This window comes from Haliotis cracherodii, unplaced genomic scaffold (genome assembly GCF_022045235.1).
Source record: "Haliotis cracherodii isolate W230 unplaced genomic scaffold, xgHalCrac1.p SCAF_4, whole genome shotgun sequence".
NCBI lineage: Eukaryota > Metazoa > Mollusca > Gastropoda > Lepetellida > Haliotidae > Haliotis > Haliotis cracherodii.
The window spans coordinates 16,587,370-16,609,123 of record NW_027266297.1 but is presented as its reverse complement, the minus strand read 5'-3'; the positions used below and the strand labels follow the sequence as shown (position 1 = coordinate 16,609,123).

At 38.8% G+C, this 21,754-nt stretch overlaps 1 protein-coding gene across 1 annotated transcript in view; it reads left to right on the top strand.

The window, feature by feature from the left end:
- The window catches only part of LOC139480584 (pikachurin-like), a 150,042-nt gene that overhangs the window by 63,603 nt on the left and 64,685 nt on the right, over positions 1 to 21,754 (top strand). Inside the window, exon 2 of the mRNA XM_071263726.1 lies at positions 10,015 to 10,131. Within this exon, the coding sequence (XP_071119827.1) occupies positions 10,015 to 10,131 (117 nt within the window). The remainder of the gene's footprint in view (positions 1 to 10,014; positions 10,132 to 21,754) is intronic.

The following is a 21,754-nucleotide window of genomic DNA, read 5'->3' as shown; positions in this document are numbered from 1 at the left end:
ATCCCCATCCACGTCCTCATTCCCACCCACGTCCTCATCCCCACCCACGTCCTCATTTCCACCCACGTCCATGCCCTTGTCCACACCAACATGCCTTATATACAAGGTTTACAAATATTTGGTTTGCTTGTGATTCTTTGTACTTAGATGTAATACAAGTTATTTTATGTTATTGCTGCGTATGAAAAATCAAATTAGGATTAAACACTGATTCGGAATATGAAGTCTTGTCCATATGCTAGACCTATGATGAATGTTGCAAGTGTATACCATTAATTCAAGGCTCGATTACTCAGCCCAGATTGCAGCAGGACTATAAACACTTTTATCACCCAGGGGATAAATAAATCCATGTTTTAACCAGAGCCAGAGTCATGAAATACACAAATGGTATAAGCTCAAAGAGCTACTTCAGTTAACTTAAACCTCTGTATCAATACCCAGGCCAGTAATTTCCATGTAAATAAGTGTGTGTGCCTAGTGTGATGGCAGTGGGAGGGAAGTTCAAGCCTCTGAGGAGTGGAAGAACCATCCAATCTGTCTAACACTGAGTCAAGGGACCAGGGGAGGAAGCCCTCATATACTGTTGATTGTGTCCCTATAGTAATCCTGTGGCAGGTTTGCTAGCGAGTGTAATGAATACCAGACTTACACAGAGATTGGTCACCCAGGGATGGAAACGCTTTTATGAGTTATCATCATGCTTGGAATAAATGCTTGATAAATGTTAATATTAGTTGGAGGGAAACACTCTCAGATGCATATCTAAGTGTTGTTTGGTTTGCCAGAGAGTTTGTCATTCTACTGATGGGAAGAATGTGCTACTAACTTCTGACTTGAGTGTTTCCTTCAGCTTTATTATAATATACAGTTGAGAGAACTGGAGCTCTTAACATTTAAAGAAGTCATCAAAATAAATTTAGGATTAGAATGCTTATTTTATTGATTAATAAATTAAGGTTTAAGTAATGGGTTTTTGTGAATTTTTGTGTAATATTTTCAATTGCTAAAAAAGAGATGCTTTTTGAAAGAATGAATTCAGTGAAAGTCATTTGTTATCCAGGCACATTTGGTCGGTCGCCATTACGACTGGAAGGTTTTATTGTGTAAGGTTATGATATTATCTCTAAAGAATTCTTGAGCTATGGCTAATATTTCGTAAAAGTAAAGATGTAACGGATTCTGTATAAAGTGGAAAAAACTATGTTGTAAAATGTAGAAGGCTAAACATAAATGAATGTATCTGTGAGAAAAGTTCATTGCTGCTTTGTTTGTTTAATCACCAGCTCCGTGGAATTAATTCAGGGCTTGTGATTAACCAACACGGCACCGTCAGTCAGGAAATCTCATTAACCAATGTTTTCACAGACATAAACTCCAGAACATTTGTGTACAAACTGTGAAATGTGTTCTTATCAGTTCAATAAATTTCTATTCATTTCAATACATTGCTATAAGTTGTAATTACATCCATAAACTTCCTTAATCTCCACCACATAAAAAACAACCAGTTTGGTTCTGTGAGCTTGGCGCCAACGGCTGACCTACGGTGCACCTGCGTTGAGGCCGACTCGATCCGTGTGATCCATGTCGGCTTAACATTTCATCTTGTAGTTGAAGTCATTATATGCCATGTTGCCGCCATCACAGAGAGAGCTTGGGTTATAAAGGTGTGATTATGGAGCAATGCTGACCAGCCCTGTTGGAGATTTCATCCCGATTCTGCTGCTAGATTGAATATGGTCATCATCAGTCCTATTGACCTCTGGCCTACCGTGTCTGGGAGAAGGGATTGGTAATATCTCATGAATATGCAAATTGATATTGTAATTGAATCCCAGATGGCAGGATTGTTGCCATTATGTCATCAGAGGATCTTTGGAACCTTTGATGAAATTGAGTTGGAATTTTAGTTGATTTCATAAGATTTCAAAAACCTTTTTTTTTTCAAGTTTGTTGTAGGAATGTAGTCTCACCGTATGGGAGTATGAGGGTCTTTTCATTATCATGCATTATTTGTGACCTTAGCCAATTGTAAAGAGTCAGTAAAATCCTATTCGATCTAGTAAACTCAGTTTTTAATCGCCCCTTTAATAAGACTATAATGTGAGGAGCCAAGCGTGGGCTTGTAGACTCAACATTTTGTACACAGATTGCATTGAAGTTAATTGTCATGGTATCTCAATATTTAGACATAGTTTAAGTTTTAGGAGAATATTGCATTGAACAGTTTAGAACGTTTTTTTTAAGAACAGCAAGCATTCACTAGCAAAGGATGAAAAATAACTTTAATGAAGAATTATCAGTCAGACACAGTTAATGTAACTGTCAAATCAAATTAGTCTCTTTCAAATATCTGTTCAAATGATGGAATTGGATCTGAGCAAGTGTCATACGTTATTTGTTAGATTTATCCCAAATTGACAGGAGAGTTATGAAAGTATTGACTTCCTATCCTTTAATTTGTTTTGATGTTGGAACTGTATCTGCTTTTGATTGGTTGTAGTTTGAAATGGTTCATCTTGATGCTTCTGTGTGCGTGCCCGCAGTTGAAACTGTGTTATCATACAACTGATCAGGGGGGCTTGTGCAGTTGCTGATCTTCATCAGTGTGACTTGTACTGTTGCTGATCTTCAGTAGTGGGACTTGTACTGTTGCTGATCATCAGCAGTGGAACTTGTACTGTTGCTGATCTTCATCAGTGTGACTTGTACTGTTGCTGATCTTCAGCAGTGGAACTTGTACTGTTGCTGATCTTCAGCAGTAGGACTTGTACTGTTGCTGATCTTCAGCAGTGGAACTTGTACTGTTGCTGATCTTCAGTAGTGGGACTTGTACTGTTGCTGATCTTTATCAGTGTGACTTGTACTGTTGCTGATCTTCAGCAGTAGGACTTGTACTGTTGCTGATCTTCAGCAGTGGAACTTGTACTGTTGCTGATCTTCAGCAGTGGAACTTGTACTGTTGCTGATCTTCAGCAGTAGGACTTGTACTGTTGCTGATCTTCAGCAGTGGAACTTGTACTGTTGCTGATCTTCAGTAGTGGAACTTGTACGGTTGCTGATCTTCAGTAGTGGGACTTGTACTGTTGCTGATCTTCAGTAGTGGGACTTGTACTGTTGCTGATCATCAGCAGTGGGACTTGTACTGTTGCTGATCTTCAGTAGTGGGAATTGTACTGTTGCTGATCTTTATCAGTGTGACTTGTACTGTTGCTGATCTTCAGTAGTGGGACTTGTACTGTTGCTGATCTTCAGTAGTGGGACTTGTACTGTTGCTGATCTTCATCAGTGTGACTTGTACGGTTGCTGATCTTCATCAGTGTGACTTGTACGGTTGCTGATCTTCATCAGTGTGACTTGTACGGTTGCTGATCTTCATCAGTGTGACTTGTACGGTTGCTGATCTTCATCAGTGTGACTTGTACGGTTGCTGATCTTCATCAGTGTGACTTGTACGTTTGCTGATCTTTATCAGTGGGACTTGTACGTTTGCTGATCTTTATCAGTGGTATCAACTGTATAAGATTCCACTGCTGCAGATCAGCAACAGTACAAGCTCCATCTGTATCCCAAGGGTCTGAAAGTGGCGCTGTCTATGCATTCTGAATGTTTTATCTTTCCTTAAGGTATTGCAGCTAGATCAATTGATTACAACTTAGAAGACAGACTACTTTGATTTGTTCAAGGTGTCTTAGCCCTTTATAAAGTGCTGGTTTGCTTGATGAGAAAGTTAGCATTGCAAGTGCCAGTGAGCCTCCCATTATCTCCTTGAAGCGTTAAGTAAGAGTGACTGAAACATATATTTGTCTGGATGCTTGAGCTTGTGCCATCCATTTCTTCATGTGTTGCAGTTGGCAAGGTTAAAAGGTGCATTGGCTGCTACTGTTAAGATCTGTTATATTGCCGCTGGGAGATTTTGCAAAAAGGAAAAGTGGTGATGTCATTTGTTTCTAATTGGTATGCACAGGTATTTCTTTGTTTTTCCTTGAAGTAGTCATCTTGATGGAATAATTTGAGTGTAGGATTTAGAAAAATGAAAAGTGTTGTTTTATTTGTGATTGTATACTGAAGTAATCTTGTTTTTTTCTTGCAGTTATTGCAATTCAGTTTCCATTTATTTCCATGTAGGTGGTTAGGTTGTATGAATGTTGTATTTCATTAAACTTTGAGGCCAACAGGTTATTTTGAATCAAGGATAAGATGTCTGGCGAGTAGTTGGGTACCTTCTTGGTACCCATATTGCAACTGTTGGGACAGGGATGGTGTAACGTATGGAGCTAGTATTATATTGCTTGGTCAAACCCTGGTTCTTTATTACAATCTGCACAATCAAAATCATCATATTAATGTATAATGTTTGATTTCAATATGACAGTAGTACTAAGCAGTACTACTGTCATATTGAAATCAAACACATGCTATGTGTACAAGAGGCTCAGTACCACTGTCAGATTGAAATCAAACATATGCTATGTGTACAAGAGGCTCAGTACCACTGTCATATTGAAATCAAACACATGCTTCATGTACAAAAGGCTCAGTACAACTGTCATATTAAAATCAAACACATGCTATGTGTACAAGAGGCTCAGTACCACGGTCATATTAAAATCGAACATGTGCTTCATGTACAAGAGGCTCAGTACCACTGTCATATTGAAATCAAACGTAGGCTGTGTGTACAAGAGGCTCAGTACCACTGTCATATTGAAATCAAACGTAGGCTTTGTGTACAAGAGGCTCAGTACCACTGTCATATTGAAATCAAACACGTGCTTCGTGTACAAGAGGCTTAGTACCACTGTCATATTGAAATCAAACACATGTTTCATGCACAAGAGGCTCAGTACAACTGTCATATTGAAATCAAACACATGCTATGTGTACAAGAGGCTCAGTACCACGGTCATATTAAAATAAAAAATGTGCTTCATGTACAAGAGGCTTAGTACCACTGTCATATTGAAATCAAACACATGCTTCGTGTACAAGAGGCTCAGTACCACTGTCATATTAAAATCAAACACATGCTTCATGTACAAGAGGCTCAGTACCACTGTCATATTAAAATCAAACATAGGCTTCATGTACAAGAGGCTCAGTACCACTGTCATATTAAAATCAAACATAGGCTTCGTGTACAAGAGGCTCAGTACCACTGTCATATTGAAATCAAACATAGGCTTCGTGTACAAGAGGCTCAGTACCACTGTCATATTAAAATCAAACATAGGCTTCGTGTACAAGAGGCTTAGTACCACTGTCAGATTGAAATCAAACACATGCTTCGTGTACAAGAGGCTTAGTACCACTGTCAGATTGAAATCAAACATAGGCTTCGTGTACAAGAGGCTTAGTACCACTGTCATATTGAAATCAAACATAGGCTTCGTGTACAAGAGGCTTAGTACCACTGTCATATTGAAATCAAACATAGGCTTCGTGTACAAGAGGCTTTGTACCACTGTCATATTGAAATCAAACAGAGGCTTCGTGTACAAGAGGCTTAGTACCACTGTCATATTGAAATCAAACATAGGCTTCGTGTACAAGAGGCTTAGTACCACTGTCATATTGAAATCAAACATAGGCTTCGTGTACTAAGACATCAGTGAGTGAGTGAGTTGGGTTTAACATCACATTTAACAGTATTCCAGTCATATCATGGCGTGTCAGCTTAATGTGGGAGGAAAGCCCGAAGTGATGCAGGTCTCAGACGTTTACCACTTCGGTGAGACCAACATCAGCAGATACTAAGTCCCAAACTTAGTGAAGAATTTAGCAAAAGGCATTTATATGATTGATGTTGAAAATCTCACTAATTGAGTCGGATGGTTTATGTGTCAAATTTGCATAGGGTATTAACTCTCACCATCAGGTAATTGGCTTATTATTTGCTGGTGTAAAATGTTACCTTACTATGAATCTGGTAATCATGCAGGATTCTGTCAACTTAATTTATGAGGTTACACTATGGATTGTCATGTGTGCTCTTAAAGGGCCAAGTATTTATTTCTTCAGCCCTAACCCAGGATATCTGTCTAGATCTGTTTGAGTTGAACATTGTTTGATGTCCCCTTCTGTAAGTGTGTTAATTACCATGAAGCCAGTCATGACCTAGCAGACTGGCAGACAGCATCACCTGTGTATCGCTGGGCCATCTCAGTGGGAACATGACATTTCTTGTAACTAACAACTCCAGGAATAAATGATTCTGTCAAAACCGAGTCAATATTGATTTTTCCCAATTTAAGCAAAAGCCTCATTAGTGTTTAAGTCTGGGGGTTTGGGTTTCCGATGTTCTGTTTTCCTGGGTTACAAAATTTAAGAAAATATCAATACCTTTAAAAGTTTAGAAGGGTACAGAATACTGCTGGATTAGAGATTGTGCACAAGCGTGTTTTAATATAACAGGGAGAGTTTTAAAATTTGATGATGGTTGAAACCCATGACGTCTTTAGCTTCCTGGCTGAGGAAGGGAAACCTATTTAGAGTGTTGCAAAAAGTGTACAGCGTTTTCAGAATTGGCTTGAATTCCTTGGAGAGGAAGAGAAATTTCTTGTTATTAGGAGCTGCTTCCATTTCACTATGTGGCCGATGCTCCATCCCAATCCCTAAGATACTAGCATTTTTGTTGGGTTCTAGTTCATTAAAAGGAAAAACAACTGAGAAAATAGAGAGAGGTTGTGTTTGGCTTGCTGAAAGGAAATTTATTTTGATAAATGTAAAACATTTATCGATCTATTGTCAGTTTTTTAATGGTCATTGTGGTGTTTCCAGTAGTGATGACACTGCTGTAAAAAGTGTGTTATGAGTGGAAACTAAACTGATTGGAACTGGTCTTGTTGCAATCCCTCTCTCAGCACATCAATTCTGGCATTTGATTAGGTTTCAGTTTTTAGTCATACCATTGATATGTTGTTTTGCAATCCATAGATCTCTTGTGCAAAGCTACCATAGCACTTGACTTACTGACCAAGTTACTGTTGTATCATGCTCCCATACTTTAACAAACTTTTTGCTAATCTTCAAATCATATAACTTAAAGTGGGCTTCATATTTTGTACTTGTGTGTGAAATCAGACCCACTTTCTACCCCAATCTATTCAAACATCTTAGTGACCTGTGAAGATCCTGGATAGAATAGGTCTTCAGCAACCCATGCTTGCTGTAACAGGAGACTCACAGGATCTGGTGGTCAGACTCTGACTTGGTTAGTGCATGTCATCGTATCACAATTGTGTAGATAGATGCTCCTGATATCAATCACTGGAGAGTCTGGTCCAGACTCAATTGTTTACAGACTGCCCTCATACAGATGGAATATTGCTGAGTGCAGCATTAAACAAACAAAGAAACAATCCTCCTTGTAGTTATGAACATTTGCTGTATGCAAGTATACTGTGTATATGCTTCACCAGTCTTCGATACATTCTACTATTGCCTTTATAGTATAACAGTTTTTGTTATGTACTCTTATGAGACCTGATATCTTTTGAGATTCGTCTTTGAGATTCGTTTGTGTTTTACTGTAAAGCTGCATTATTTTGCAAATTCACATTAAGTAATATGTTTTTAAGCAAGATGGTTTTAAAAGAGATGTGTTTTCATTTTGTTCTTCTTCAACAATGTGACTGCAGATATGTTCAATTCACTCAACTCAACTATAAGTCACTTTATCAGTACAACACTCTCCGTGTCTACCAACCAGACAGTTGATCCTGCTCAATGGCCACCTTTGTCCCTCAGACTGACCACTAAAATATAAATCTGAAAGATGAGGGTCTTTTCAGTATATGACCTTAAATGTTTGTTTGTTTGTAGTTTAACACCGCACTCAGCAATATTCTAGCTATATGATGGTGGTCTGTAAATAATTGAGTCTGGAGCATCGACCTCTGCAATTGGGATATGATGACATGGGTCAACCGAGTCAGCAAGCCTGACCACCGGATCCCGTTAGTCGCCTCTTACGACAAGCATAGGTGCTTGTCACCTAACTGTGAATGCGCTGGCCTAATACATTTCTGTTAGCTACTGTAGCTTTGGAAACAAGCACCATTCCTGTAGTCACACCAATTATAACTAGCCCCCAAATCATGCCCGAATTCAATACATCTTACTTAGTGCAAGGGTTTGGTTTTATTAGTCCTGTAGATATTTTGCTAGACTCTGGCTTCAGGCTAGTTGTTGTGGGCATGTGTGGTATCTTACTGGCTGTCTGTGTGACGAGAGGACTTCCTGTACAGTGTTGGACAGTAGGAAAAAGATGGTGGAATCCTGGATGAGTGTCTCCCCGAGCAACTTGGTCTCTTAGCCCCATGTAATACAGCTAATCTTATTGCAGTGAAGCTGTAACCTACTGCCTTGGGACACATTCTGATTGTGAAAGCCTAACACAATCTTCCCGAATAGGATGGCAATCCATATCTTCCTTTGGCCTAGCTTAGCTGCAGTGCATCAAGACGTGGGAGTGAGCCAATGCGATTAATGTGTTTGATTTTGTAATATAGATGATCAATTTTTAATCACATTGATGAAACATTAAGCTTTCTATTCACTCTCTGGAAGTTAAGTTTTAAAGCTGTTGAATTCAATGGATAAGGTGATATTCAATTTGAAAAATTGAAGTCTGTGGTTCAGATCAAAGTTCAGTGACAAGCAGGAGGAAGTGTATGTTATCTAAAGACAGGGAAATCTGCCATCTGTGGAGGGTCCACAATTTAATAGTTCATACAAAACAGTGGACGAGAGAAGGGAGAGATGTGGAGGTGATCAAATCATATTTAAATCGGTGGTGAAAAACCTGAGGTTGATAAAAGAAAAACAGTGCGTTTTTCTTTCTATGGTTGCTTGGTGTATGTGAAGGTAGTTGCCGTGGTAGCATATTTTAATTTGAGAAAATAATTTTAAGAGTATTACATAATGTTTTGACTTGTTTTTTAGTCATTGAGAAGATAGTGTCTGACTAAGGAAACATAAAAAACGGCCAACTTAAATATATTAGAATCAATCTGAATGTAAGAAAATAAATCAGAATATTAGAGGCAGGGTTGACTGTATATTGAAGATTGTTTGATTTGATTGAACAGAATTTTGTCTCATTTGATTGCTTTACTTCATTATTTCAAAGTATGAGTTGACACATAAACTGTTGGAATTTATTACCAGCGGACCTGAGCTGTGTGGGTGGGTGGGTGGGTGGGTGGGTGGGTGGGTGGGTGGGTGAGCGACTGACCAAGTGACCAAATGAGTGACTGACCTAGTGAAAGACCTACTCTGTTTTGTATAACACCTTACTGATATATAGGAGTATAATCATGTTTTCTACTGCACTGACAAACCTACCATGTTTCTCTAAGGGTCAAGGGTAGTATTCTTCATAACTGGTATAATTAATTTCTTCATATTACTAACGTCCTTCTCCCCATGCATATTTACTTTCAAAGATGTTTTTTGGGATTTCTTTCTTTAATTGATCGGATGCACTGGATCCCTTTTAGTCTAGACCTAAATTGGTCACTATTAAACAACCTATGCCTGCCATAAGAGGCATCTGAATGGATTGGGTGGCAGATATATATATATACATGCCGATGATATACACACTTACAAATGACCTGTGAATGTTGCACTGATGCCGAAACCTCTGCCAGTTTCAATAAGCGGTACTCTTGTAAGTAGCAGTAGGGGCGGTCGGGTAGCCTAGTGGTTAAAGTGTTCGTTCGTCACGCCGAAGATCCGGGTTCGAATCCCGACATGGGTACAATGTGTGAAGCCCATTTCTGGTGTCCCCAGCCATGATATTGCTGGAATATTGCTAAAAGCGGCGTAAAACCAAACTCACTCACTCACTCACTCACTGTAAGTAGCAGTAATTTTGAAACTATGATATCTTGGTGAAGTATACATCCAGTTTACGTAATTGTCATGAGACATCTTGGGGTCTCAGAAATTAACAAGAAATATGTGTCCTGTGCTCTGTAAGTAAATGTTGTGTTGCTTTTTCAGGTAACTGTAACCAGTCCAACCCATGCATCCACGAGTGTCAGGACATCTACGATGGGGGCTTCATCTGCCACTGCAGGGAGGGCTATGTCCTCAACAAGGACGGAATGTCCTGCTCAGGTATGTCTTGTCATCATGACTGAACCCATGTGTTCTCATGCTTGGTGTAATGGCTAGTTAGAAGGTAGATCAGAAGGCCAGAAAGTCGGGTAACGTCAACAGCTAGGTGACAGCGTACGACCTATTGTCATGGCTGATTGTGTCCAACTTGCGTCAAGTGTTGTTCACATCATCAACCACTGGTTGTTGATTGCTGAGATGTAGCTTTGTTGCAGGAAGTGGTGTTCGTTGCAGAGGGTGGGGGTTTCTTACAGGGGGTGTTTTTTTTTTTGCAGGGAGTGGTGTTTGTTTCAAGGGGTGGTCAATCTCATTAAAATCAGATCTAAGTTCTCACTGCCGCTAAACAAAGATCTGAGGACATCCCATTACGGGTCATGTGAGAACGACCTTTCGCGAATTTTGAATGACCACTGAAATGACTAACAAGAAGTCGACATCAGCCATTTAGAAAGCAGCTTTCTTGAGTTTACAGCACTCATTTCAATCTGGTGAGTTCCATTTAAGACTACGCTTGAAAAATATGTTGACACAATTCTCGATTAAAATTTTGAAAATTGAACAAACGAACATTCCGGAATGTCTAATACATGGTTGAAATTGTATGGCAGTGCTTCCCACATACTGTGCAACGCCTCCTCCGTTCATATGTTTATCCCACGGAAGCGAGAGATAGACGATACTTTTGATGGAATCAGTCATACAGGCTGTAACTGTCATTTGGTATACTCCATGTTAACTTTTTTAGAGGTTGCATGATAAGAAAACACATTTCGACTGTCACTTCCATGTTCTGGTAAGCGACGGTTTGATTGGTCGGATGAAAGGTCGTTCTGACATGACCTGTAAAGGGATCTCCTCAGATCTTTATTTAGCGATAGCGAGATCTGATTTTAATGAGAATGAAGGTGTAGGGTTTGTTGCAGGGGGTGGGGGGGTTGTTGCATGTAGGGTTTGGGGATTGTTGCAGGAATGAACACACCGCCCCCACCCCCATTCTTCTGACATCATGCCGTCAACCAATGTCAGTTCCATGTGTGTGTATCTTTGTGACTTTGACCCCCCCCTCCCCCCCCCCCCCGAGACTTTGATCTGTCTCTGTGATATATACTCCTCAGAAGAAGTTAAGGATCACCTGATTCTTTCATATTACTATAGGTAATCTCTCATGTCATGACAGATTTACTTTACCATTATGAAAGAATCGGGTGATCCTTAACTTCTTTTGAGAAGTATAAATATGCAAAACTCAATGTAGTTACATTCAGCTGGAGAAATGGAATGTGTTTGGCAAACACAAACACTAATGCCATCTTCAGCTCGTGAGTGGTTGTAATAAATGTCTCTGTATAGATCCTCATTGTTCTGGATTTACTTTCATATTGTATGAACATTAAAGATAGGATGACAGTATTTCAGTGTACATTTCCTGATTTTATTGACAGAACAATACTTTCATGTCTCTCCTTCTGGAAGAGATTTGACACTTTGTGGAGTCAGTAAGCATTGTTCTAGCTGTCACTGATGAGTCACGCACGGATCTCAGTATCGGTAACTGGTTTCAAATTGCATCTATTTGTGAGATTCCATGGGGTCCCAGAGTGAAGTGAACTGCATGCAGTACAAGGTCAAGCAGTGTCTGTTAATGCCTTGTATTTAAGTCAATTATAGTCTACAGGCAGAGTTGATGATTAACCTGAACTTTGAAAATAGCTTGGATATAAGGGATTAGTGTATTGTTAACGTGACAAGTTCTACTGAGAGGGATTACTCTTGGTGAATAATCTATGTTATTTGAACATGTGTTGCCAGTGTTGGAGTTTCATAGGCATAGGGGTTCATGTAGTCAGTGATGGTCTGTGATGGTCTGTTCATCTTAATAAATTGTTTTAAAACCAGAAATGCATTTTATGATGAAATAACAGTGAATTCATTTTGTGTCAAATTAAAAAAAATAATACATCAGATTGTTAAGGAGCATTCGGTATTTGATCCTTGAGACGTACAAATGGTCTTCCATTTCTGTACAAATAAGTGACAGAAGTATGATTTATTAGGAATTCATGGTGTTATAGTGAAGTCTGTGTGTGATACTGTAGAGATGTTGGTGATGTGAAGACATGAAATTTTATGACGAATAACTTGTTTATCGTTTTGTAACGACACTTCAAGGCTACCTCTTGTATCACCTTCATCAGGTGATTTTGTTAGCTTGTTGTTCAATGCCGTACTCATCAGTATTCTAGCTCTGTGACGGTAGCCTGGAAATAATCAAACTTGGACCAGACAATCTAGTGATTGATATGATGAGCAACGATTCAAGCCTTCGGGGTATAATGACATGCAATCATCCAAGTCACAGAGCCTAGCCACCTGATCCATTGGTTCACCTCTTACAACCAGCATAGGTTGCTGGGGATTATTTTAGCCCCAAAGCGTTGTTACAAAATAATACAGAAGTTGTCATATAGTTTTATGTCTGTATGTTCTTGACACTTCTTAAAGCCTATCATAGATTTTTTGATAAACCTATCAGGAAATGTATAGATTTAAGGTTTTTTGGTTTATTGGTTAATTTTTGAATCAGATATTTCATTTTGCCAGTGTGGACAATGGTGTTCAGAGTAGAGAAGATGATGAACACAATGTTTCAAAGATCCAGTAGTAATGGAGTGGAAGTTGTGTTATCATTAATGGAGGAATGAATACTTGCCAGACAGGTGCTCCATTTGTAGAAAGGTTAAAGTTGGCTGTGCAGTTAATATGGTTCCATGATTTTATTCAAAAGAACAAGAAAAAAAGAAAGAGAATCCAAAGTTTGAAATTTGTCAGTTACTGTAAAATCTTATAAAACTCACAGCTTTGATGTAAAAATACATTTTTTAAATCTTCTCCTGAATATGGTAAGGTTTTAATGTTGAAATAGGGAAAGAATTTGTAATTAATGGTTTCCTTGAAATGAGTATTTCACATCTATTTTTCTCCACGCAAATTTTCAGCTAGTTTCTATAGCAACTGGCTGTGAATGATATGGCGTCATTCAAATCATGCATCATTGATTCAGTCTCAATCCAGAAAGTCGGATTTTTGTCAGGATTGGTTTCACGAAATGAAGTCTGTAGTTTTTGCCATGAAGATCTTCAGAATCATTGAAATTATTGATCGTGGCAAGTACCAACAATATCCACGTTTTTGCTGCATGGTTGTGTGGAAAAGAAGCACCACCACCAGTTGTGATTGATGTAAGTTAGGATACTTTCATGGATGATGAACTTTAGTTTGCTATTTGTGTGTAAAGTGATTTGCCCATTAGTTTTTACCCTCGCTTATCCCACCAGTGAGAACGGGACGAGAGATATGGGTGTAAATCATGCAAGGTTTGTACAGAACATCAAAGTAGTAAGGGAGAACTTTTTGCGAATGAGGATCTCAAATTATGTTTTGTAAGTTAACATACTGATAGAGGGAGTTCATGGCTAAATCAAATTTGTCTGGGTTTCTCTAACTTTGTCAACAGTTCCATGAAATTACCGTATTTTACACATTTTGTGCTGTGGTTCAATAGCAGATATTTTACCTGTTATTGAATCATTTGGAAGAGGTTTAACAATGTTCCCTTATTTGTATCACATTCTGCTGTTAAATTCTGTAAATATTCACCATTGTGACAGACAGTGTATCACTACTGTCCGAAATAGTGAAGTCCTGACCAGACAAACAATTTGATAGAGGAACAATTGAAGCCATCAGTTTAAAGATCTTTGTCAACCAGTCATGCTTTGTATCCACCAAGCCTCAGTTTTGTTGGTCAACCATGGGGATTCCAGGTCAGAAAAGGCCCCCAGCAACGTATCCTGGTCATAAGAGGCAACCAAATGGATCTGGTGGTCAGGCTTTCTAGCTCTATTGATTGTGTGTGTCATCATACCCTGATGGAGGGGAACGTTGCTCATTATGTCAGCCACTGGGATGTCTTGTCTAGAATCAATTATTTACAGTTCACCATCATGTTAGCTGAAATATACCGCACTTCAGGTAGGAATATTTTCTCTTTCAATGATGCACAAATCCGGTTCTCATATGTCAGTTGTATTTTTTTGATACAATCCAAAGTTGATTATCCCTTTGAAAAGTTGAAAAGTATATTACTGAATGCATCGTTAAGCAACAAACAAAATGAAACAATTTTGATGGCTCTTAAATTGAACAGGGTGTACTGACAAACCAGAAAGTCATAGGAACTAAAACATACTTTTCCCCCATACAGTTTTTACATGCTCAGTCATCCAATTACCTGATTTCCTGAGAAATGAACTGGGTTAAGGAGGGGATAGACCAAGTTTCAAAGTGGAGGGGGAGAGTGGTTCTTACTCAATACATCGAAGGAAACTCATGCCATTAAGAATGGAGGAAGTGATTTGTCTCCAAGAATATGTCCTGGAATGGTTCTTTGACAGAGTTAAGAATCTCTTGGGAAAAAGGTTGAAGGTTGCTTATGCTGAAGCAGTTATTCTAGGAGGCAAATGTGGTACTTCAGATTGCATTGCATATCAATTGGGAGATATTGACATGTTGTTGTTGAATGAATGGTATTCATCTGGAGAAGACTTCAGAACTGGAGTTAAAACCTCCTGGAGATAAGGGGGAAGAAATCACTTAGAGCAGACCAGTGAGAAGTAGAAGTGCTTGTTCTTTGAATGGTCATTAGATGTGCTTGTAATGTATAAATTATGGCAGATGGTGATGGAGGTTTGTATATCCCTTTCCGGGTTTGAAGTTCCTTGTATTAGAGCACCGTGGAGATCCGGATAGAGAATAGGTCTTCAGCAACCCATGCTTGCCATAAAAGGTGACATGATTGACATCATGAGTATCAATCCACACAATTGGGATATGATGACATGCATTAACCATGTCAGCCAGTCAGACCACCCGATCCTGTTAGTTGCCTCTTATGACAAGCATGGGTTGCAGAAGGCCAATTCTAACTTGGATCTTCACAGGTTTGTGGTGAAATGATGTTCGCCGAATTTGAAGATGGATAAAAGATATACTTCTTGTTGGCACACTTAAGTTCCATAGGGCACATACTTTGTTCACTGCCCAAGGCACACTTGAAACCAAAAATACATTTCCATCCCTGCTTTTCTCTGTTGACACATGGCGCTGACAGGTCTAGATCTGGTGCTTTAGTTGAATAAGAACTGTTCAAAAAGCAAACAGTAAAACCAACTCTTTCAAAATTGGACAATGATGACCTGTGATCCAAGTAACATAAAAAGTGAGCTTTAACCAGATAAAAAGACCAAAGTGTTATGAAGTCATCAATATAAACCCATTGCCTGAGCACGAGAATTCTCTTTACAGGCGCTGGTGTCATGCCTTTTTATTACATTCATCCCTGTTCTGTAATAAATACTAAATCATCATGACATGTTTCCAAACCAGGCAGTCATTGGTTTAGGCTGTTCCTGCATTATTAATATCCAAAGGTGTAAAGAATTCCCTCCAATATTTCAGCAGCAGGAGGCTGTCTGTCTTTGGGGTCCGACAAACAAGTTACATTGCTGGATAATATGATTATTGTACATTCTGAAGCACACTCATCCTCGCTGGTCCTGATGTTGAAAGGACTTAGGTTTCAGTGGCAGGCATTTGATTGTGCAACATGAACATTTGGAGGCTGTTAAATGGAAAGATATGGTGCTTTGATTGTTATGGTTGTTTGTACATTGTATATAGAACGTGTCATCTGTATTGAAACAGATGAGGTTTATATTCTCAGTGGAGTTCGTGTTTCATTGTTTTTCCACAAAGATGTCATTTATGAGTTACCATATTTGCCATATTAACTGCCCTGCTCCAATAGCATCCTCGGACCAAGTTTTAAACCAATCTGCAAGTAATCTTTCTGATCGACCAATACTAAACCCTATGCATGACAGTCCATATGCTCCTATGTACAATACCTAGTTTTAACAGAAAATACATCTGTGTACAATACACTCTGCATATAATACTCTCATACATTGTGTTTTGACTTTAATTCCAAAGCACAAACATCTGAAATAACATGTCATCGAATCTGTTTTGCTGTGTGCTCTTTTGTTCCATAGTTGCAGTATTATTTATTAAATGGTGAAAAGTCTGTCTATGTTTTAGTATTAATGATCCATGTCTTTGCTGCAGTTGTATTATTCAACATTTAATAAACATTGTTTATGTTTTGGCAAAATTGTGTGGGAACTGCCTGGCAGATCACACCAAGTCACTGTTATATACAGCAAGACTGACCAGAATAACGTTATGGGTGCCTTAAATGAACCTTAGTTGTCGCCTTGATACCTTAATTCCCATCATTTGCTTGTTTGAAAATTGAAAATTTGAAATTTGTAAGTCAGTCCGTCTCTTCAGGGTAGTTCCTGTTTCGAAATCACTCAATAATCGTCAATGTCAAACGGTGACCTGTCAAATTGTTCCATAAAAAAGTAACTCTAATGATGGCAAAGCTTAATACATAGACCAGGAATGGGTTATGTTTTTGTTACATATCTCACATGTCAACTTGATTGCTATTTCTGGTAATTGGTATTGACTTGCCTTGTAATTTCAAAGTTTTAGTTTCATTGATGGCTCTTGCTTGATATCTGACATCGTCTTGTATGGTATTTTTTTTAATAAGCACCCTCTGTCAATTTTCAAGTTCCTAGCAGGTCCTCCAAATTTCATGTAAAACCTCAAAGCAGGTCTCATTTGAAAGTATATAGCACCTCTCACAAGGTTACTATGAGATGGGAAGATACCTACAGTACAATTGGCAAGAGTGGCAGTAGGTTTATAAGAGTGGTTACTTGTAATGGTATTGTCAATCCATCAAAGTGGCTGTGCTATCCGGAGGGTAAGAATGAATCAAATGCTTCTACACACTGCCCACAACTTGTGTGAATGACCCTTGATTATTTGTTCTTGATACCAGAGAGAATTGCAAACAGACAGTGGAAATTTATTTTTGCGTGGTGCCACTCTTCTGAAGATTGACGCCCTTTCAAACGTTGATTGCAAGTCTGACAACATGGCTGTGATCTGGCACATATATTTATCTTGGGTTGAGTGATTACAATAATTTGTGAAAAAGAAATTTGTATGGTGTCTGATGAGTGCATATTTCGTTGCCGCTGTATGGTTCTAGCTGGGGTAACCCAGTTAAGGTGGGATCGTGTGACAGAACCTATTTGTATTGGAGGGTAGGGTGTCTGAGAGCTACCACTGATGGGAAATGTAGACATTGTTTTAGATCTAATGAACATAATTAGGGGCATCACAAGATGGACGTATCGTCAAGCAAGCTGCAGGATACAGCATCTAAGTAAAGTCTGTGTAAAGTATGGCTCCTGTCTTGTGTCTGTAGTGTAAATTATTATTGATGTGTAAAGACTAGTCACTCAAACTTGTACACTTTTCAAATAATGTTGTTATACATAATGACACAGCTGTATGTTTGTGTTGGTGTCATTATAGACAGACAATGATTCTTAATTATCAATTGTTCAAATTCTTTGTAAACTTTGGGGTTAGAATAGGTCCCCAGCTACGTATTTGCAGACGAGCTGACTTCATGATCAGGGTGCCATTGTACAAAACAACCTTAGCGCTACGACTGTCGTAAGTCTGTGTTAAGGTATGGGAGTTACGATCACCTTAGCGCTAAGATCGCTTTGTACAATGGCACAGTCAGGTGAGGTGACTTGATTGATTGAGGACCATCTTACACCGACGACATGGATCATTGCTCTCAGTATCAATCATTGGATTGTTGGGTTCAGATTAGAATATTCACAGGCTGCTGTCAGACAGTAAAATGAACAAATCAAATTTATTGTTACATTGTGTCTTGGTATTGTTTAATGTTCAAAGTCATTGTGATTTTGTATTTGGATATGTTATTGATTGTTCAAAGGAACTGTGTCTTGATACTTTTGGATGGTGTCTGATGCGTTCGTCATGGCTGAATAACACTGGCAGCTATTACTATCTGTGTCTTGATATGTGGATGGTGTCTGGTGCGTTCGTCATGGCTGAATAACACTGGCAGCTATTACTATCTGTGTCTTGATATGTGGATGGTGTCTGGTGCGTTCGTCATGGCTGAATAACACTGGCAGCTATTACTATCTGTGTCTTGATATGTGGATGGTGTCTGGTGCGTTCGTCATGGCTGAATAACACTGGCAGCTATTACTATCTGTGTCTTGATATGTGGATGGTGTCTGGTGCGTTCGTCATGGCTGAATAACACTGGCAGCTATTACTATCTGTGTCTTGATATGTGGATGGTGTCTGGTGCGTTCGTCATGGCTGAATAACACTGGCAGCTATTACTATCTGTGTCTTGATATGTGGATGGTGTCTGGTGCGTTCGTCATGGCTGAATAACACTGGCAGCTATTACTATCTGTGTCTTGATATGTGGATGGTGTCTGGTGCGTTCGTCATGGCTGAATAACACTGGCAGCTATTACTATCTTGGCTTGATACTAAATCATGCTTTGTTAAGCTTATAATTTATTCAAGCAGAAGGAACTATCATTTTGTCTTCTCACAAAATTAGACTAATTGCTCAGAAGACACTTAACTTTTAGAGGTTATCTATTCTGTCTGGAACTCAGTAGCATGAAATGGATGCTCCATTGAGATTTTTTGGGAGAAGTGTTGTCTTAACAGTGTTCTAGTTCTTGACAAAGCCAGGAGGTCCTTCTCAAGGTCAACTTGCTGTACTTGGATCACAGATTTGCCTTCTTGAACGTTTTAATCAAAGTGAAAAAATATGTTTACTTTTCAAACAGTTTTTATAAAATTTAAATTGGATTTTTAAAATTCATTGAACTTGACAAACAGTACTTCATTAACTAAAGGACCAATTGTAGTTATACTATAAAAAGTATTAAAAATAGAGAAGAAAAGAATAGAAAAGGATAAGAAGTTTGTAATAATTTTTGCTCTGTCATTGTAATATGATAGTTTAAAACAGTAAATTGCTGCTCTGGTGCCTTGTTTTGTGCCTGCTTGGTCCATGAGTGAGTGAGTGAGTGAGAACAGTATTCCAATTTTAGCAAGGTGTGTTTAATGTGGGAGGAATGCCTGAAGTGATGCAAGTCTAAGATTTTTACCACTTTGGTGAAACCCATGAGCATGGGTATGGTGCTGAAAACCCAAGAAACATGATCTGGCAGTAGGGGGAATCGAGCCCATGATCATAGGTTTCAGATTTCCCCTGGAAAACAGATTGCAGCATTTTTGATGACAGGGCCGTCTGTGCCTCCCCCTTGCCCATGAGACAAGCAGTAACACAAGGTTGATGTCCTATTAGTATCACTTACTTATTACATGTATTTATCTTTTACCCCACTACTTCCAGGGACGATTCCCAGTACCTGGCTGTGCCCACAAGACTGGGCTGGGGAATGGATTGTGATTAACACTGTGCTCAGCATTATCACAGCTAGATCATGGTGACCGGGCATTAATCAGCCCACCCCTCACACACTGGGGTAGCAGTGGCAGATACTGCTAGGTTACAGTGGAGAGGGGTGCTCTGCAACCAGACAGCTCATGCTAGTTATTAGGTCCTCATCAACCCAGGTGGTCAGAAGACATGATTTAATGATAACTGTGGTCAGGCCCAGTGACTTGGTTATTTGCATGTCATCGTGCACAGATGGCATGGATCATTGTCCATGGAGTAGGTGCACTTGTAGTTGGATTGTCTGGTCCAGATATGATTATTTACAGATTTGAAATCTTAAATATTGATAACTGAATGGCCATTCAATCCCCATTTAATGCATCTTCATTTTATCCGACCTGTGAAGATCTGGGGTAGAATATGTCTGCAGCAACCCATGCTTGCCGTAAAAGGTGACCATGCTTGTCGTAAGAGGCGACTAATGGGATCGGGTGGTCAGGCTCGCTGACTTGGTTGATGCGTTTCATCGTATCCCATCTGTGTGGATCGATGCTCATGATGTCATTTTGCTGAGTGTGGCGTTTAACAACAAACAAACAAACAAAACAATAATTTTATCCAGGGTACTATATCTCCATTCAATCATCATTATTCCCTGGATCCATTTTCCACCAAAGTCAATGACCTACATCAGTTAAGGAATTTCTCCCCATCCTGACATGCGTGATATAACTGAAATACTATCAGGGAGACATGTGATAAATAACTTCATCATATATGTGCTGAGAGCAGCATCAGATGAGAGCTGATGGCGCTTGTGGAAATGACTTGACAGCTTGGGTATGTTAGTCCTCCATCCATTCGGCTTCCATATCATGCTGTGTGTGTGTTTTATGGCTGAGGATCAGAGCTCTGATTGGACAAGGTTTCCATGTCGTGAAAGCTCTAATTGCAGGCATGGTGGCAGGATGGGAATCTTCAGAAGTTTCAGTTGTGTTAGAAATGCTTGCTTCTTCCATGGAACCAAACTTACATGCTTTATTAAACTCTCTTTGATGTAAATCTAATTATGGAAGTGAATATTGGGAATATATGATGACAGTAGTGATGATGGTTTTTAAAAATATGCTTTAGTGCTTGATCTTAGGTGAACTAAACACTTAGAAGAAACTTAGTCTTATCAAGTCGATGAGAAGACACAGTTGTGAAACTTTTTCAACATGTACCTGTCATTTTGGGGCAATTGACTGAAATTAATATATAGGTACCAACAGCAATAGCGATTGAGTCTGTATGGTCTAATTTTCTTTACAATAAAAGATTTACAGTGGGATGAAATGTTTACTGTGTTAAGAATTGACCTAAAGAAGGAGAGTTTAAGGTATCGTCCCTTTAAGAGTTGATATTGTTTTCTGGTCATGTCAAATCCCCAAAGTATTCATCAAAGAAGAACAAAGCCTCTGTTGTGAAAGTTATCTTAGTTCAAAGATGATCATAATCCTATATGTTTGTTTATATATGGGAGTTACAATCACCTTAGCGCTAAGATCACTTTGTGGGGCATGCCCCATATGGTAATGAATATAAGAAATATTTGGACATGCTTGTCAAGATACTTATCAAGAACAGAATTCCTATCCAGTGGAAAGTCCACAATAGTGCTTGGCTTTGAACCCCATTTGAAAACGGTCTTCAACCAAACTGATTGTGGTATTTGATTAACAGTAAGAGTATGAGAAAGTTGAAATTGAGCCAGCTGGGTATTTCTGTAGCAATAATCTTGGTAGGAAAATGAATCAGTCATTCCTATGATGAAATTTGACATGGTTTCAGTCAATTACACGGAGAACAGCAAATATCAAGCTCCAGTTTCCACAGTAATGAACTATCATGTGTATTTTAGTCTCTTTTATTCATAATTTAGAAAAAAGAATTTGCAGGTATTATTACATGGTCAGAAAATGATAGATTATGGTTGCAATTGAAACTGAAGATTTTGACAGCTGTTTTCTCTGTTGTAGTTATACCTGATGACATAGATGGTTGTTCATAATATCAATCACTGTAGTCCCTGGTTATGACTTGATTGTGTACAGGTTCTCATCATATACTGAAAAATTGCTGATTGTGGCATTTTACTACAAAACAAAAACAAAAATTCTA